At 41.4% G+C, this 20,970-nt stretch overlaps 1 protein-coding gene across 1 annotated transcript in view; it reads left to right on the top strand.

Annotated features, from left to right (window-relative positions):
* Nucleotides 1-20,970, top strand: part of LOC126235223 (pyruvate kinase PKM-like) — a 137,097-nt gene that overhangs the window by 60,399 nt on the left and 55,728 nt on the right. Inside the window, exon 5 of the mRNA XM_049943954.1 lies at nt 7,965-8,285. Within this exon, the coding sequence (XP_049799911.1) occupies nt 7,965-8,285 (321 nt within the window). The remainder of the gene's footprint in view (nt 1-7,964; nt 8,286-20,970) is intronic.

Here is a 20,970-nt window from a genome sequence, read left to right as displayed (position 1 = left end):
AAATAATGCAAGTGACCTCTAGTGGTGGTACTGTGTACTAGGTCAGTTGGACTCCAGACCTGGTTTCGAACACACTGGATGGGTGCACTGCCACAAATTGTTTGAATAAAGACTGAATGTAAAATAAAGATTTATGTCCAGCACAGGCCAAGTCCTCTTCCCACCATTTTCTAGGAAGAGGTGGCGATCTGATGACTTAGGTTAGTGGAGGTAACCCAAGTGCCCTATTTTTCCTGCCATTTTCTTAGGTTAGTAGAGATAGCCCAAGTGACCTTTCTCTACTGGCACAATTCAAATTTCCCACCAATCCCTAGGAAGAGGTAGTGTTCAGATGACTTAGGCTAGTGGAGGTAGCCCAATTGACCTATCTTCCCACCAAACTTCAAATTTCCCGCCAAAAGCCTCTATCTTGGATGACGTCATCGCCGCCATCCTGGATAACAGTAACTGAAGCAATGGCAACATAGTCCCCCTACTTGTGAGTAGCAGAGGCTACTTTGTGTACCACTATCACTCCCTCCTTTCCTATTCCATTCGCATATGGTTCATGGGAAACTGGTAAGCCTCTGTGTCAGTTCGAATCTTTCAAATTTTACATTCATCGTCTTATCGAGAGATGAACGAGACATTTTGATCATCTGCTTAATAGATTGTTTTTCCGTCTTTGGAACAAAACATGCGCCAGATACCGCATATTAGGGATCTGATGGTTTGTTCGTAGGTTGGTGGAGGTATGTGGCATTAGATGTCTACGCACATGTCTAGTAATTCGCGTAAATAACGGGCCATTGATTTGCGTACGCGGTGGTGCAGTCCAGTAGGGACTAAGATGGGTTCAATAGGATTTACATCAGGCGAATGTGTTTGCCGAGACATCAGCGTGAGTTCACTACAGTTTTCCTCAAACCACTGTAGCACGGTTCTGGCTCCGAAACACGGACAGTTATACTGCTGAAAGAAGACATCGCCGTCAGGGAATGCATGAAGCATGAAGGAATGAAGGTGGTTCGCAGTTGTCAGCATATCTTCGATTACTGCCACAGGTCCCACGCAAGCGCAGGAAAACGTCTGCTGTAGCATAACACTGCTCCTACCAGCCTGCGTCCGTGGCATGCTGCACATTTCGAGCCGTCGTTCACCTCAATGACGGCGTTCGTGGAACGACCATCGAAATAGTTTAGCACAGATGTGATTCACCCGAAGACCCGACACGTTTACATTGATCGACCTTCGAGTCCCGATGGTCCTGTGGTCACTGCAATCGTAATTGACGATGTCGTTGGATCAATATGTGAATACGTAGGGGTGATCTGCTGCGGAGCTCCCTGTTTAACAATGTGCGGTGTGCTACGAAACTCTTGTGCGTGCATCAGCATTGTGCTCTTTCGGCAGAGATACCTCAGATCACTGTCTATCCTACTTTACAGAGCATACAAGCCTACGAACCCCACGTTTTGCGAAGGGTAGTGGACGTACAATATTTAGCGCCTAGTGGTAGTTTCACTGTCCTCTTACTGCTTTCCATAGAGGCTCACGACAGTAGCACGTGAACATTCGACCATCTTAGCCGTTTCCAATATACTCGTTCATAGGCGCTGCGAAACAATCTGCCCTTTGTCAAAGTAGCTTATCGCAATGGATTTCCCCATTCGCAGTCCATATCCTTGTTAGGGTGATCCTCCACTTATGTTTGCTTCCCTTACATATTTTTGCTACCGCGTCACGTGCCAGCAACTCCACCAGGCGGCCTCCGACGTCGCGTGGTCAGTGGTCACGATTGTTTATCAGTGTACATTAGCTGGCGCTTCTATGAAGGTACGCTCTCACAAGTTTAATAGTAAAACACGCCGAGACGCAGAATATCTCCCTCTTAGTGACAGCCACTGGAAGTGGCTGAGCATCTCCGTGAGGCTTTCTAAATGAACGGGTAACGGCCGGCCGATGTGGCCGAGCGGTTCTAGACGCTTCAGTCTGGAATCTCGTGACCGCTACGATCGCAGGTTCGAATCCTGCCTGGGGCATGGATGTGTGTGATGTCCTTAGGTTAGCTAGGTTTAAGTAGTTCTAAGTTCTAGGGGACTGATGACCTCAGATGTTAAGTCCCATAATGCTCAGAGCCATTTGAGCCATTTTTGAGGACTCGAACCTCCGATGCCGAGAGCCGCCCGAACCATGGCAAGGCGCCTCAGATCGCACGGCTCCCCTGCGCGGCTGGAATCGTTTAATTATACGATAATGGGTCTTTCTGCTAATTTATGCGTAATATGTGATATGTCACATTCCAATGAAAATATCACACGAAAATACATCAGGCTCACCGTTAAGAAGTTTAATTATAAACATTTTATGTGTCACAAACGTAATACCACTTGTCATACCGTAGCACAATTAGTAACTTCCAAAGAAACAAACATCATGAGATAGCAAAATGGGGCGCTCCGCAGAACTCACGGACTTCGAACATGATCAGGTGATTGGGTGTCAGTTGTGTCATACGTCTGCATTCGAGATTTCCACACTCCTAAATATCGCTAGGTCCACTATTTCCGATGTGATAGTGAAGTGGAAACGTGAAGGGACACGTACAGCACAAACGCGTACACGCCGACCTATTCTGTTGACTGAGAGAGACCGCCTACAGTTGAAGAGGATCGTAATGTGTAATAGGCAGATATTTATCCAGACCATCACACAGGAATTCCAAACTGCATTAGGATCCACTGCAAGTACTATGACAGTTAAGCGGGCCGTGCGAGAACTTGGATTTCATGTCCGAGCGGCTGCTCATAAGCCACACATCACGCCAGCAAATGCCAAACGACGCCTCGCTTGGTGTAAGGAGCGTAAACACTGGACAATTGAACAGTGGAAAAAGGTTGTGTGGAGTGATGAATCACGGTACACAATGTGGCAATACGATGGCAGGGCGTGGGTATGGCGAATGCCCAGTGAACGACATCTGCCAGCGTGTGTAGTGCCAACAGTAAAATTCGGAGACGGTGCTCTCATAGTGTGATCGTGTTTTTCATGGAGGGGGCTTGCACCCCTAGTTGTTTTGCTTGACACTATCACAGTATAGCCCTGCATTGAGTTTTAAGCACCTTCTTGCTTCCCACTGTTGAAGAGCAATTCGGAGATGGCGATTGCATCTTTCAACACGATCGATCACCTGTTCATAATGCACGACATGTGGCGGAGTGATTACACGACAATAACATCCCTGTAATTGACTGGCCTGCACAGAGTCCTGACCTGAATCCTATAGAACATCTTTGGGATGTTTTGGAACGCCGACTTCGTGCCAGGACTCACCGGCCGATATCGATACCTCTCCTCAGTGCAGCACTTCGTGAAGAATGGACTGCCATTCCCCAAGAAATCTTTCAGCACCTGATTGAACGTATGCCTGCGAGAGTGGAAGCTGTCATCAAGGCTAAGGGTGGGCCAACACCATATTGAATTCCAGCATTACCGATGGAGGGCGCCACGAACTTGTAAGTCATTTTTAGCCAGGTGTCCGGATACTTTTGATCACATAGTGTGGCTGCGCGCGTGTGCGTAACCCTGCGGCTGGTGCCGTCCTCTGTTGTCCTGATGGTGCGGCTTCTCGGTTTGAGTTGCCGTGGCCTTCCGTCTGTCCGCGTGCGGGCCGTGGTACTCCGAGTAGTTGTTGGCGCTTGCTGTTTGTGGCGCCAAAGGAATTTGTTAACATTTGTTTACGTTGAGTGCCATTTACTAATCCCTGCAACAAGTCATCCTGAATTTCTCTGCAGTTTCTTGGCCTTGTGACTTCTCTCTGTACAGTATCTTCATCCACTGAAAACTTCATGGAACTTCCGACGTTATCCACTGGCGAAGGTTTTCCTAAACTGTACTCCGCAGGAAGTAAATAGGTGCTTCGCGAAAAACTGTTAATAAAATGGCGTATTTTTTCGACGCATTGTCTCTACTACTTATTTTATAATTATATTATGATTTCTGTATTATTATTAGTTGTTGTCTTCGGTCCGAATACTGGCCTGATACAACTATTCTTGCTACTCTATCCTGCGCAAGCCTCTTCATCTCCAAATCACTCTTGCACCCTACATTCTCCTGAATCTGCTTCCTGTATTCATCTCTTGGTCTCCCTCTACGATTGTTACCTCCCACATTTCGCTCCAGTTCTAAGTTCATGATCGTTTGATATTTCAGAATGATTCCTGTCGAATGATCCATTCTTCTAGTCAGGCTGTGCCATAAATATCTTTTATCGTCATTTCTATTCTGTACCTCGTCATTAGTTGTGCGATCTACCCATCTAATCTTCGGCGTTCTTCTGTAGCACCACAATTCCATAAGCTTTTATTCTGTTCTTGTCTAAACTCTTAATCGTCCCTTTTTACTTCCATACGTGGCTATAATCTAGACAAATATCTTCAGAAAAGACTTCCTAACGCTTAAATCTGTATTAATTGTTAACAAAGCCCCTCGACTCCTATAACTGCCATCAGGTTTATGTATAAGTTGTAAATGGCCTTTTGCTCCCTGTATTTTGCCTCTCCTATCTCCAGAATTTCGAAGAGTGTATTCCAGTCCTCTTTTCTAAGTCTACAAATGATATAAACGTAGATTTGCTTTCCATTAACCTTTGTTATAAAGTAAGTTGTAGGGTCAGTATCGCTCCGCGTGTTCCAGCATTTCTCCAAAATCCAAACTGATCTTCCCTGAGGTCGGCTTTACAGGTTTTTTCCATTCTTCTGTAAAGAATTTGTGTTACTATTTTGCAACTAGAACTTATAAAACTGATAGTTCAGTAACTTTCACACCGGTCAGCACATACTTTCTTTGGAATTGCAATTATAACATTCTTCTTGAAGTATGAGGGTATTTCGCGAGTCCCATACATTTTGCACATCAGATGGAATAATTTTGTCATGACTGGCTCTCCCATGGCTATCAGCAGTTCTGACCGAATGTCGTCTACTCCCTGGGCCTGTCTCGAAATGGTTCAAATGGCTCTGAGCACTATGGGACTCAACTGCTGTGGTCATAAGTCCCCTAGAACTTAGAACTACGTAAACCTAACTAACCTAAGGACAGCACACAACACCCAGCCATCACGAGGCAGAGAAAATCCCTGACCCCGCCGGGAATCGAACCCGGGAACCCGGGCGTGGGAAGCGAGAACTCTACCGCACGACCACGAGATGCGGGCAGGCCTGTCTCGATTTAGGTATTTCAGTGCTCTGTTAAATTCCACTCTCAGTATCGTACCTCCCATCTCATCCATATCTACGTCCTCTTCTTTTCTGTAATATGGCTTTCAAGTTCATATCCCTTGTATAGACCCTAATTTTGTTCGTTAGGCATTAGTGCTGAACTGTATAGGAACACAGGATCAACCTGAGCGCTGGTATCTATTTCTTTTTGGGACTGGCGTACGAACGGAATTAACTGGCTTTCATGCGACCTTGTTTTCGGAATCGATGTTGATTACTACAAAGGGGATTTTTAGTCTCGAGAAATGCCACAATACGCGAGTATAAAACATGATACAAAACTCTACAACAGACTAGTGTCAGACACACAGGCCAATAGTCTGACTGTTCTACAACCCCTCTTGAAAACGAGAATGACCGCCTCTTTTTCTAGTCATTAGGAACGCATCGATCCCCATAAACCTATATTAAGCTGCCGTTAGAAGAAGAGCATGTTGTTTAGCTTTCTCTAGGTAGAATCATCTGTCTCACGAACCACTGACATTACCGAGGTGGGGTGTTCTGCGGGCGTTAACGATACAGATAGCCGTACCATAGATGCAACCACAGCGGAGAGGTATCAGTAGAGAGCCCAGAAAAACATTTGGTTTCTGAAGAGGGGTAGCAGGGTTTGCGGTAGTTGCAGGGGAAACAGTCTGGATGCTTGAGTGGTGCGACCTTGTAACAGGAACCAATATGGCCTTGCAGTGTTGGTACTGCGAACACCTGAAAGCAGGGGAAACTACAACAATCACTTTTCCTGAGGGCATACAGTTCCACTGTATGATTAACTGAGACAGCATCCTCTTGGGTAAAATATTCTGGAGGTAAAATCATCCCCAATTTGGATCTCTGGACGGGGACTAGTCAGGAAGATATTGTCGTCAGGAGAGACAAAGCTGACGTTCTACGGATTGCGAGCTGGAATGTTAGGTCCCATAGTCGGGTTGGTAGTTTAGAAAATTTAAAAAGAGAAGTGGAGAGTTTGAAGAAAGATATATCGGGAATGAGTGAAATTTGATGGGAAGAGGAGCAGGACTTAAGTTACGTGACTGTAGGGCTATAAATACAAACTCAGATAGGGGTAATCCTGGGGTAGGTACAATAATGAGAAGGAGAAAGAAAATAAGAATGCAGTTGAGCTACGTTTAGCAGCCAAGATAGACACAAGGCCAACATCCATCATTGTAGTACAAGCGTAAATGCCAACTAGCTCAGCAGATGATGAAGAGATTGAAAGAGTGTATGATGAGATAAAGGAAATCATTGAGGTATTTAAGGTGAGGAACATTTAGTAGTGCTGAGTGACTGGATCCCAGCAGTAGGAAAAGAAAAAGAAGTAAAAATAGTAAGAAAACATGGAATTGGGGAAAGAAATGAAAGAGGAAGCCACCTGGTGAATTTTGCATAGAGCATAATTTAATCAGCGCTAATAGTTGGTTCAAGGATCATGAAACAGGATGTACCCTTCCAAGAGACCTGGAGACAGTGGAAGGTTTTACGCTGATTATACAGGGTGTTCCACAAATGATGCTACAAACTTCGAGAGGTTGTAGAGGGTATCTTGAGGAACAAATTGAGGATAGAAACCCGTGTTCGGAAACGACAACCAACGACGCTACAGAGCATAGACGCTGGTGCCTGCCATTAGACGTCCCCTTCAGCAGTACAGGTGACTCTGTACGATGACAGACCGTATGTGGACGTCTCGCTGTGTTGTTTGTTATTTAGTGATGGGGACTGGTTTACATAATCGCCAGTAGAGAAGTTGGAGCTAGCTTCTGCACTATCGGACCTTGTCTCCTACGAATGTAATGCTCTCTTGCCTGAGTGAATGACAGTTTCAGATACAGGTTTCCAATTGCATTTTATTTATCTCCTGTATACCGAGAGGCAGTGGAGATTTTAGAGGGTTCCAGGAGTAAATAAAATGTGGACGGAAACCTATGTCTGGGACCGCCATACACCGAGGTGACAGAGCATCGAATTCATAGGAAGCAAGGTCTTTCTACTCAGCATCTAGCACCATCATGTCTACTGGCAATCGTGGCTATCAGTCGCGATCACTGAATAACAAAAAATGTTGCAAGACATACCGCCTATTGTCCGCCAACGTAGAAAGTCACGTTTGTGCTGCATGGGTGGCCTAGCGACAGGCGGTGGCGTCTATAGCTTCGACGCTCTGTAGCGTCGTTGGATGACGTTTCAATACGTTGGTTCCTACCCTCGATTTGTTCCTCTGGACAGTTTACACAACCTCTCGAAATTTTTCGCAACATTTCTGAGACACCCTGTATAATGTTAAGACAGGTATTTCGTAACCATCTTTTAAACTTTAAGATGTATCGAGGGGCAGATGTGGACTCTCACCATAATTTATTCGTTACATTATAACTGAAGAAATCGTGGAAAGGTGAGGAATTAAGGAGATGGTACCTGGATAAATCGAAAGAATCAAAAGTTGTTGAAAGTTTCAAAGGGGCCATTAGGCAACAGTTGACTGAAACAAGGGAAAGAGATAGTGTAGGCGGCGAATGGTCAGCAGTGGGTCAAATAGGTAAAAAGACAGACCTAGTAGAACTCATTTGGTATCAGAGGTCGTACTGTATTAGGAAACCGATGTCCGAGCGCTGATCTTCAAATTGCACTAGTACGAAGGGAGTCGGAATGAAGTGGCAGTCTGTGAGATCCTCTCGCCAGCTGTACAGAATACGTGCGGCGCAGGGCGTGGAGGCGGCGGCCGATCTCATCGAGGTGTCGGACGGCGTGGTGGTGTGCCGCGGCCGCATCGGGCAGTCGCTGACGGCGGGCGCGGCGCTCGTGGCGCAGAAGGCGGTGGTGGCGCGCTGCCGCGCCGCGGGCGTGCCCGTGCTCGTCGCGCTGCGGCCCTCCGACGCGCCAGAGGTGGCCGAGGCGGCCGACGTCGCCAACGCCGTGCTCGACGGCGCCGACGGGCTGCTGCTCACCGATGGCGTCACCTACGAGCGCGTCGTCGAAATCTCCGACGCCTGCCGCGAGGCCGAGGCTGCGCGCTGGGAGAGGCTGGTACGCTCCTACTGCCGTACTCAGCTAACCTTAAAGAACTACACGGTAGTAGGTATTTCCTGTTGTGGTGTGCGTACTGTAAGACCTTCAGTACACACACCACCAGATTATTTGACTTGTCGCTCTAACGAAGTAGGCGAGTGTCAGCAATATGTCTCGTGGCCTTATCGTCTTCTGCCGTTAGGTCAGACGATAGAAATGCCACTTGCACGCTTAGAGTAGCAGATTGACGGTGACCAACTTTAAACAGAACTTGATTAATTTTCACACACATTTATTAAAATAATAATAAGCATAAAATTACTTAACTTGGTTCTGGATGCTATTTACAAGTGACAATCTGAAGTTCCTTTGGTATTGGTATGTTAATCTTATTCTCACATATATCTCTGATACTTGACAAAAGTGTCTATACATTTATCTTCATCGCTATGTACAGGAATATGGTAATCTTATTAGGCGCAGACTGAAACTTGGCTATAGACTGGTAGGTACAGACAAATCGTACAGACTGTTGCAGACAAATGCAGACTGACTAATCGGAGGTCTGTACACTCGTTATAATACCTCGGGTGATCACGTATCACTGCACAAGTGTGACCCGTGAGGAGAAAAGGTTCTACATTAGCAGCACTCTCATTGGCTGCGTTACATATTTATACGCGGATCGGCGGAAGCAGAATTTGGTCCGTCTCTATGGCAGCGCCATCTCGTAGTGCGGAGATGGACGAGCGCTGTGCCTGCGCTGTTGTGCTTAGCGGGGCGCGCTCTACTGGGAAAAGTTGTGTACGCGCTGACTACGCGGAACTGTGCACACGACACCTGTTCTACCACTTATGACGACATTCCCCTCGTTAGATTCGCGTTTGTGACTCTCGAAAAATGGCTACTTGGCTTTTCGAGTGCCAAAAATATAAAAGAAGCTAGATGAGTACCTGGCATTGCCTAGGAAGGTATTTCCAAATCTTCTAATAGTCCATCTCCTGCAGCGCCCTCTCTGTCCATCTCCTCCTTCATCTCCTCTCTGTCCTTTCCCCCGTCCTCTCTCTCTGTCCAACTCCACCACCCGTCCTCCAACATTCTCTGTCCATCTCCTCCAGTACCTCTCCCTGTTCATATGTTCCCCTTCCCTTTCTGCATCCATCTTCTTACCTCCCGTCTCTCGGTCCACCTCTGCCTCTTCCCTTTCTCTGTCCATTTCCTGCTCTCCTACTCTCTCCAGATAATCAGGTTCATCCCATAGGAAGCCCGTGCTTCTTAGTCCTACAGAATTTCTTCGTAGATTGTAATTAATATGTGTACCAACGTTGACTGAAACAGTTCTAGGGATATGGGTTGAGTGGTATATGTATGAGAGTTCTGGACCAAAGAGCATTTTTCAATAAATTCTCAGATTTAAAACCAGAATTTTAGTTCGGTTGTTTCCCCCATTTAAAAATTTATCTACCTGTGTGAATGAAATTTTCATTCATTTAAAAAAGGAAATAAATTTATTCTTTATAAATAAGGTCTCTGAGGTTGTGTTTATCTATACACATGCACCAAATTTTCATTTAATTAAAAGAATGAAGTATCTAATACATTTTTCTTGATAAATAAGTTCTCCAAGATCGTGTTTATCTCAACAAACAAACAACATTTCCAATTTATTTTAAAAAATAAAATATATAATGAATTTTTTTCTTATTAAATAATCTCTACATGATACAATCGTGTTTATCTATAATCACAAACGAAATTCTCATTTTTACTTAAAAATAGAAAATCTAATAAATTTTTCTCTTTATAAATAAGTTCTGTCAAACCTCATCTATCCATCCCATCTATTGAAATTTCAATTAAAAATCTAAAAGATGCATTTCTATCATAAACATTTTAATTTTTTTGAATCTATTTTTTTCCATATAAATAAAAGGTAAACAAAATGTGCTCAAAACCTGAGCTATTAAACAAACTTAAATCTAATTGTTCTCTTTATAAATAAAAGCTAAACAAAATGTGATCAAAAGCTGAGCTATTATAAAAAACTTAGAATATTGTTGTAAAGGAAAATATGGATTAAGTTATGTTGATATAGTAAATTATTGTAAAGAAAAGAGTTATTCAAATGTAACTAGACAAGATCTAGGGGAATTTATTGACTGACTAAAACATAAAAATATGAAAGAACTTCGATAAATTTGTAAAACAAAAGCTTTAAAGAATTATTCCAAACTTTATAAAGAAAAATTATCGACCTTATTCTAAATCCTGGTGACAACATTAATAATATGATAACAAATTGAACAAAAAATCTTTAAAAGAACTTCATGAAATCTATAAAACGAAAAATTAAAAAAATATTCTAAATGTAATAAACAACAACTAATCGTTCTTATCGAAAGATCTGAGGATAATTTTAATAATATGGGTAACGACTTGAATAAAAAATCTTTAAACAATCTTTTTAAAATATATAAAACAAAAAATTAAAAATATTCTTAAGTTAAACAACAACAATTAATAGATCTTCTCAATACACCTGAGGGTAAAATTAGTAATATCGATAATGAGAATTAATTTCAAATGCTTATAGTAGATAAATATAAGAAATTACACAAAAAACTACCTGAAAAAATTTTCAGGTTACAATTTTCTAGATGACAATGATCTTTTAGATCATGTATAGAAAAACTTGTGCTTTAAAATCTAGAATAATAACTTATGAAGTTAATAATGTTGATAATATTCTTGAACCACAAGAACTTTTTAATCAAATGAAGGAAAAAGGCATCACTAAATTGAAGAATATTTTAATATAAAGAAGAGAGATTTTAGCTAATATGATATATTATTGTAATTTTAAAAGACAAGACAAAATACAAGAATATAATTTTAAAACAAATATTGAAGTTTTATTAAGAACATTATTTTAGTACATCATTATAAGAAATGGAAAGAGAATAGTCTGGTTGGTTTTTATTTTATATAAAAAGTTTAGAATTATATGTTAATAGATACAAAGCAATTTCTTGTTCTTCTTAAATCGATTTATCAAAAGAAGTTGGATATAAAAAACTGCAGTTAGTGTAAAAATCACAGATCAAAAATGTTTCCTTTATTCAATAAAATTGGCTTTATAATCAGCAAATGATCATATAGAGAGAGTTAATAATTATAAAAATACTGAATATGAATTAGATGAAATTTCTGAAAAAGAGAAAATTAACTTTCCTATTGTTTAACAGATATTCCAAAATTTAAAAAGAAGTCAAATATTTCAATTAAAGTTTATGCTTATGGTGAAAAATTTATTCTACATCCTCTTTAACATACAAAAAACAAACAAGAAAATCATGTTAATCTCCTTTTAATTGAAGAAGAAAATAATTCTCATTATTGTTAGATAAAAATCCATTTAGATTAATTAGTTCACAAACAAGTTAACACAATGAAAACAATTTATCCTTGTGATAGAAGTTTAAGATTTTTTTCATTCATAAGAAAAATTAAAGAATCACGAAAGCAATTGTAAATAAGATCAAGAAGTAAAAATAGATATGTCTGTGGAAGGTGGGAAAATTAAATTTAAAAATTATAATAATTATTATGAGTACCTTTTGTAATTTATGCAGAATTTGAATGTCTTTTAAAAGATGTTAACACTTGTCTACCAAGTCCTCAAAAAGCTTATTTTAATAAATATAGAAAAAATATATATGAAGATGGTATCTGTTCTTTCAGACTTGTCTGGTAGAACATATACCATCTACACACACACACACACACACACACACATACACACACACACAGATTAAGGCTCACAGGCCATTTGACCATCTTCTTCTGTGCAGATGCACAAACAGTGCCTGAACTCTTACGTGAAGCAGCAGGGGCAATATGAATATAGTGCGGGACAATAAGCTGGGACTGTGGGTCTCACTGGAGGCGTGCCAGAGGTAAGTCCCTGCAGTCACACTATCCTCTGTGTCCTTGGTGGCTCAGAACGATAGAGCACCTGCCATGTAAGTGGGAGATCCCGGGTTTGAGTCCTGGTAAGGGCACGCATTTTCAACTGTCACCGTCGACTTTTATCAACGCCTGTATGCAGCTAGGGGTATTCATTTGTTGCAAAGACAGACATCATGTCTGCAGGGATACAGCAATCACTTTTTATGCAATGTTACTTATAACCCATCTTGATTGCAAAATATTTATTCACATGACCAGTTTCTGTACGTCTAGAACCATCTTCAGATCTGAAATGACAATGATACTAATTTACTATTTCACAAATGCAAGCCTATTTCGTCCTATCTGATCAACATCAAATGCACCAGAATGTACCTGCAAATTTCAGTTACAGGAGTAACCCATCCATACTCAGCGACCTTCACATGCTGCATCACATTAAATTTGTTGGCACAGTGCACATCATTTATGTTAATTATAAAACTCTTAACAACAGGTGGTGTCTGGTACATTTGTTACATTACATATGCACATACTGTATTAAGTAGATTTGTCTAATTTGCTTAGTTAAGGTCTATAGTTGTCAAGGTCAACCACGGTGATGGATATCAGACATCCAGACGGCTCACGGCACAACACTGAAATAGCGGGAACTACGGAAGCAGACCATGGAGGATAACAAGTCCACACCAAAGCCATGGATATAGAAATTGCCCTTTGTTTTCGATCGTATGAAAACGATAATTTTATTATGTAATTTAATTATGACAAGTACAGATTTTAACCTTGAGAACTACAGATCTTAAGAAAAGATCAAGAAGATTATATTTTTCGATGGACTACCAATATTGATAATGGTACACTTCCAAAAAAAGGTAAAATTCTTGTAAAAAGTATGGAAATTCCGGCTGCTTTTCTTAAATATGCACCAGAATATTCACTTGAACTAGAACAAGAAAGACTGAAAAATCCAATAATTCCAGTTTCCTTCTTTGAACTACAAACAGTTGAATTTGCTGTATTAAATAACAAAAAAATTTTGAACTAGGTATTAGTAGTATTATTGTGAGTCTGTTGAATTTGGAGCATCTTACTTAATTTTTGTTGTTTTCCAAACAAATCGAAAAAATTGTGAGTTACATGATTCTTTATTCGATCATGTTAAATGCCAAAATATTTGTGTAAAAGATGGTAATATTACAGTTTTTCCTCAAGAACTATGGAATTGTGATCCACCAAATTACTTTTTTTAAAAGCTTACAACACTTTTAGTGATTTTAAAAGAATAGCACAATTAAATAATGATGTAAAAGTAAATCAATTAAATTTTATTCAAAATTATCCTGTCTATGTAATAAATATGTCTATAGAATGAATGTTTCAATGATTCAAAAACAACACTGAAATTGTTCATTTTTATGGAACTATACCAATGATACAATTGTATATTTAGATATGTATGTTAGAAAGAATTTAACTTATGATTCACAATATAATATTTTAACAGAAAATTTTTAATTCCATAAATGAATAAAAACTTAGAAAAAGCTATTGGATTATTAACTTTTTCTGTACATTTCCTTTTGATTTATTTCCAGAAAGATAGAGAAAATGAAAACTGAAAAATTTAGATTGTAAAAATTGAAATGTTTAAATTTTTTAAAATATAACTTTTTAAGATTTTAAAATTTCAATTTCATAAATTTAGTGTTAAAATTTTTAAAGTTTTTAATTTCAGATTTTAAAAAGTTAAAACGATTGATAAACGTTTTTATTTTGAAAAATCTAATTTTTTTCTATGTAAATCAAAAGGAAATGAAGACCTGGTAAGTGAATTTAACAGTTCCAGTAATGGTTGTGCAAAGCTGTTCACTATATTATTCAAGCTGAAAAAATCTTACAATATTTCAAAAGTTGAAATTTTGGGAACTAAATATGGTGAAAAGGTTTTATTACTCTTAGATGATAAATATAAAATTACTCCTCAAGATTGTTGTACTAAAATCTTTTCAGAAGATGATGATAATTTAGAGAAAATTTTCGATTATTATTTATTTGTCACAGCAAAAACCAAAATAAAGATTGTTCAGTTCATGTTATTGAATTTGAATAAATTTTAGAGCTTTTTGTATTTTTATATTTAGCTTTTCTGGATAGTAAATTTTAATTGAATAATTTTTTAAAATTTAATGATAATATCTTTCATGGATATAGATAAATTTTTAAATTGGGGAAACAGACAAACTAAAATATTGGTTTTAAATCTGAGAATATAAAAAAATATGCTCGTTGTTTCAGAACTCTCCTATGGATACTACTAGGATGAGCTTTTACCCATGGCTTTCAACTTGCAGATATATCAGATACATTTAGTATATATTTAACGTATTTCACACATATTTGCACACATTTTTACCTGCATTTCCAGCAAACTTCACCCTGCAGTTTGATTTTCGCTCTGATCATTATTTATGGCATCATATCTCCTGAATATGAGCTGTACAATGACATAATTCTGCAAGTACATCCAGTGTTATATATGACTACTGTCTGAAAAATGTGTTGTGAGTAGAGTTAATAGTAAAGAAGTAATAAATTAAAACGTCATGCACAATCCAGCAATTTTTCTCGAAATTTGCTTTATGACATCATGTCTCTTGAACTAAGTGGTGTATAATGATGTAACTTTCCTGGCACATTCAGCAATGTATGTGAATACTCTCCACAAAGTGTGTCACATCTTCATTTAGGGCTAAGGAAGTAATAAATTAAATCGTCATTCCTCATTCGGCAGTTTTACTACATTAACAGCAAACATTTAGTAAGCAACCAACTTTTTTTCCTTTCACCGTTTTGTGGGGGTCTTCAGTGAGAAAGTTTTGTAAAGGTTTGAAATTACGTGTAAACTTCAGTGCAAATCTCGAAGTGCCTTCTATCTCAAGTACTGGATGACTAAATAATGAGTATTCACATGTCATGGGCTACACTGCTATTTCATCCCCTCCCCTTTGATAAGTGGGTGGTTCTTACCCCCATGGCAAGTCTTTCCAGACAGTAACTGATACATGTATCAACTTTGGTTGAAATCGGTCTAGTGTTTCAAGAGGAGATGTGGACTGTACATACATACATAAATACATACATACAGACATGCATATACACCTATGCATATGCGGTGGCGCTCGTCCTGGGGGTAAGCTGGTTCAAATCCTGCTGGTGGAAAAAAATTTCACTGCCAGTATTTGGATGACAAGAGGAGGAGGGGTGGTGGTGTGAAGTTCTTGATCACTAGACTTTGCCCCAGTGTCTTTGTTTAAATTCCAAACCTTTCTACACTCACACACACACACACACACACACACACACACACACACACATACACACACACACACATACACAAGCACACACAATACATACATTTAGTATTACAATTAAGGTTAAGGGGGCATGTTGTATATAAATAAAAAATAAACATTTCGAAACTTCCATGAACTCAAGGTGCCTAAAACAAATTATAGTCATAATTAACAAGCAAAAATAGACCTAAAACTTTATAAATGTATATCAAAAGTACATACTGCTCGAGTAGTTTCATATGGGAAACACTTATAACAGCTGTAGTACCAGGGGCAGTCTAATGAAAACCGAACATTCGCCACAACGAGAGCATGGAATGAGTCCATTCAGAAGTAATGACCACACTCGTTAAGAATGGTTCAAATGGCTCTGAGCACTATGGGACTTAACATCTGTGGTCATCAGTCCCCTAGAACGTAGAACTACTTAAACCCAACTAACCTAAGGACATCACACACATCCATGCCTGAGGCAGGATTCGAACCTACGACCGTAGCGGTCACGCGGTTGCAGACTGAAGCGCCTAGAACCGCACGTCCACACCAGCCGGCCACACTCGTTAAGACATTTATCCCTTTGTGAGACGCGACTATCAATTCCTCTTTCGTAGAACGCGGTCGGCTGCTGACGGGTCCACAGCCGAACCCACTCTCTCACTTCCTTGTCCGACTGAAAACGACGTCCAGGCACGTCTTTCTTCTGGTCACCAAGATGTGAAAATCACATGGTGAAACATCCGGGCGGTACAGAGGATATTGCAGTGTTTCCAATCAAATCGCCTTCGTCCGATTGACATTGTGGGGGCGGGCGTTAGCCACCATCTACTTCCAAACACAGTGAACTACCTGAAGGTGTGTGGCGGAGGATGCTTCTGGTACCACTAACTCACCCCCATCTCCCTTGTTCCAATTTCCAATTGCAAAGTATTTGATTGTGATCCGTCGACCACCTCGAATGAGCACGTGCGCACATTGCTACATTGCAGGAGTCACAGCAGTGTGCGAGCGGCCGGCACGCGGGAATTTGGACTTGTCTGCGCGACTTTGTTGCGATGATGACGGACGCCTCGCCCAACGAGATCTTGTTCACTGGCAGGTCTCCGTAGACATTCTCCGAGCGCATATGAATATCTGGGATCTCTGGTTTTTCGCCAAAAGAAACTTAATGACACTTCTCTGCTTGGAACGCACCTCCGTTACAGACACCGAGCGCATATGAATATCTGGGATCTCTGGTTTTTTGCCAAAAGAAACTTAATGACACTTCTCTTCTTGGAACGCACCTCCGTTACAGACACCGAGCGCATATGAATATCTGGGATCTCTGGTTTTTCGCCAAAAGAAACTTAATGACACTTCTCTGCTTGGAACGCACCTCCGTTACAGACACCATGTTGAAGGCTACGTATACCGCCGCCATCTATGAGAATTTCATGAAACTATAGCACCTGAAGCGGGAATATTCCACGATATCCCACAACAAATTCTGGATTTTTCCAACCAAAATCGCCGAGAAAAAAGTGTGTTGCGTTACTTATTGAATGCACCTCGTAATTCATGTCCCATATTTGGCATAAAAGATGGCTGTAACCTGGCTAGATATCGAGCGGAGCTGAGTTTGGATAATAGAAACGAGTACCTCATTCCATGTTGTTTCGATTCTGTGACAGAGTTCACCAATTTTGGTAGCTGATCGTGATGTCGGGTCTGCCATCGTCATTGGCACCGACGATTTTCCGTATCGGCTTCCGGAACACTGCTCAGTATTAACAGCGGAGCTCTTCGCCCTGTATCAGACCACATAGTACATCCGGCGACACAGGCTTTTCAATCGTGTTCCCTGCTCCGAATCTCCCAGTGCCCTTCAGAGTCTCTGTGTGATGTACGCCGTCCATCAGTTAGTGCACCAGATCCAGGAAAGCTTTCACTTTCTCACTCTTGATGCAGCCACAGTGATGTTTATGTGGGTTTCTGGTCACGTCAGTCTGACGGGAAATGAGGCCGCTGACACTTCTGCCAAGGTTGCAGTCCTCGTACCTCAGCCCGCTAATTCTTCCGTTCCCTCTGATGATCTCTGAGTTGCCGTCTATTGACAGTTGGTGTCATTTTGGTTTCAGCACTAGTCTTCCCTTCATGGAAACAAGCTCCAGGGAACTAAACCTCTTCCAGCAGCTTGGGCGACCTCCTCTCGGCCCTCTCGCTGCGAGATCATTTCAGCTAGGTTGCGTATTCGGCACTGTCTTTTTAGCCATCGCCATTTGTGAAATGGTGATTCCACACCACTTTGTGCTCATTGCCCTCGATCTTTGACGGTTTCCCCTTGCGTGGAGGTTCGAGTCCTCACTCGGGCATTGGTGTGTGTATTGTGCTTAGCGTAGGTTAGTTTATGTAGTGTGTAAGTCTAGGGACCGATGACCTCAGCAGTTTGGTCCCTTAGGAATTCACACACATTTGAACATTTGAACAATTCGCCATTTCCTGACGGAATGGTCTTTCTTTAACCACCTACGTTGTCATTTATGTTTGCTGTCTGAGTTATCGAACGACCCGCGGGGCTGTCAACCGCGTTTAACTTTTCATCCGTCGTAGCAAAATGGCGAAGGACGTTTAATCTTTAGTTCAAAATCTCCGCTTTCTCTACGACATATTTTATAGATCTTTCTTCAGGTTCCTGGTTTTAGCTATATTTCCTTCTTTCGACTAGGCTTAACGTGTAGGCGTTTCTACCTTAACGTGTAGTCGTTTCGTCTTCGTGTTCAACAGTTCTGACATGGGTCCGTATGACCCAAGTAGTTTTTACGCTCTAAAACAAAACAAAACAATTACGGTGGCTGACGAGTGGTGGTGTGACAGTTTGTTGTCAAACCGTGACCAGATATTTCGTTGGGTGGGAGATCTGAAGAACATGCTAACGATGGAAACAGTCGAACGCACTCTATATCGAAATAGTTCAGGACACTATGTGCACTGTGAGGTCGTGCAGTATCTTGTTGGAAGTCAGAGACATCGAAGAGAGGGCGTAACCATAAGCCCTAACGCGAGGGAGATGTAACGGCTGCTGTACACAATAACTGGGTAGTCGAAGGTGTTGGAGTAGTGCACCCAATCGCATCCCATACACCGAGTGTTAAGCGCGTAGGACGAAGAAGAACGCAACAGGGCAACAGTCGTTCACCTCGGAGCCTTTCTACACCGTGGCATCCACCGTGCGAAGTCCTTAGAAAAATGACGTGATGCCACTCTTGTGTCCAGCGTTGTCGTTCGGGGTACTACTCCCAGCACTCCACTCTCAGCTGTCGTGTCAAGGGAAGCAGTAGCCGCCGTGCTGACAGCTCATGGTGTTTGAGACGGCGTCGTACACTATATTATCTGATGTATCCGGGTGCCCTTTATTTAATGTGGCATTGACCGACACATGTTTCGGGAGGCAGGCCCGCTAGTATAATAGGAGAAGGGGGGGGGGGGTACTGCATTATTGGTAGGGAAGACAAGAACAGAATGTGTCGGTCAGGACAGCTTAGTGACTTCGAACGCTACAGATGTCACCTGAGCAAGAAATTCACCAGGGACATTTCAACGATTCTAAAGCTGCCCTGGTCCATTATTGGGGGTGCGACTGTGAAGCGTAAATGCGAAGGTACAGCCACAGCTAAAACAAGACCAGGCGGACATCAGGTACTGACGGACGGGGAGAGGGCAGAGAGTATTTGTAAAAAATCACGTGAAATCAGCAAAGGGAACTATTCGTGACTTCCAAAGTGCTACCAGAAGTCCAGCTACCACAATGACTGTGTGTAGGGAGTTTAAAACAATGAGGTACAGTGGTCGAGCAGACACTCATAAGGCGTACATTTCTGTAGTCGTTACTGAGCGACGCATGGTTTGGTATGAAGAACGACGCGAGTGGACAGTGGACGACTGGAAATGAGCGATTTGGGGAAACTAATCACTCTACATTCTGCGGCAATGCGACAGATGATTTGAGTCTGCCGTATACCAGGTGAACGGTACCTGCTATTATGTGCAGTGCCAGATGTAAATGTAGTACACTATTTATTAGTACAAACAGCAAAGTAACAGTAAACACATAAGTCAATTCGTATTTGGAAGAAGGTAAAACACCATGATACGGATCCAGACGTGACGGTTCTGTAAAATAAGGCACACAAACGCGACTAAAACTAATGTAGCCTACAACACGACACGAAGCACACAACTGACTGCAGACCATCCGATGACACAATGGTAGGAAGAGTACTGTGAGTAAGACATCATAATACTCTTCCGACACTTTTGAGGAGCGCCAATGCAACGACTGTACTAAAGGGAGAGCCGATAGAGTTACTCAAGGTACCCTCCACCACACACCGTCAGGTGTCTTGCGGAGTATGGATGTAGATGTAGATATCCGCAACCAAGCGTCGCGCAGCCCTCTCTATTAACACGTGTTTATCTCGGAAAGTATGCGTTTCTGGATCCATGTTTATTGAACTTATTTTTCTTGTTTTGATGAGTACTACTGCCTCTCAAAGTATTTCATATCTTTTTTTTAACACCATACATCTGGTGTGTCTCGCCAAAGGGGTGTTATGTCTTAGCTGACTCACCATATATTTTTTCAGGAGGTATGTCACAGAATTTGTGAGGTGATTCTATATGTGAAAATAACCCGAGAAAGTCCTATGAACAGATGTCTGATTTTCGTTTTTTATGGAATTGGAGCGGTTTGAAGACTATACGCATCCATGAATGAAGACAAGTGTATTACTTACTGAAATGCTGTGTAGGCGCTGTGGTGGACAGAATAATGGTGGGACAGATGACTGATCCATCCTACAAGAGCTGTTCAAAACTCTCCCAGCCATGTCAATGCACTTGCCAAGGTGTAGGAGAGTGTGATGTGTTGCATATTGGCGGACTTTAATGCGGGCAACAGCGTCAGTGATGCGAGCTAAGCGTACACATCTCCCTTTAACCTGCCGCATAAATAGAAGTCTAATGAGATTAGGTCGGGTGATCTGGCAGACCAGTTAATGGGTCGGCCACGGCCAATCCACTTTGAGGAAATATGTTACTCAGATATTGGGATATTTGTCTGGTACAATGAACTAGTGATCCATCATGTTGGAGGTACTTTTGCCGTCGTCGCTCTAATGTTACGTCTTCCAAAAGGGCAGGTACGTCTTTTATCAGAAATGTTCACAAGCTGCGACTGTCATGCGATTTCGCAGGAACACAGGCCCTATCGCTAGATCTTCAATCATGCCACACCAGACGTTCAATGAGAACCAAACATGGAATCTTGTTGCCATAGTGTCATGTGGGCTCTCCATCGCCCATGTATGAGAACTGCAGGTGTTCATGATACCACTGCCTGT

This window comes from Schistocerca nitens, chromosome 2 (genome assembly GCF_023898315.1).
Source record: "Schistocerca nitens isolate TAMUIC-IGC-003100 chromosome 2, iqSchNite1.1, whole genome shotgun sequence".
In the NCBI taxonomy this organism is placed as follows: Eukaryota; Metazoa; Arthropoda; class Insecta; order Orthoptera; family Acrididae; genus Schistocerca; species Schistocerca nitens.
This window is presented reverse-complemented; position numbering and strand designations above follow the sequence as displayed.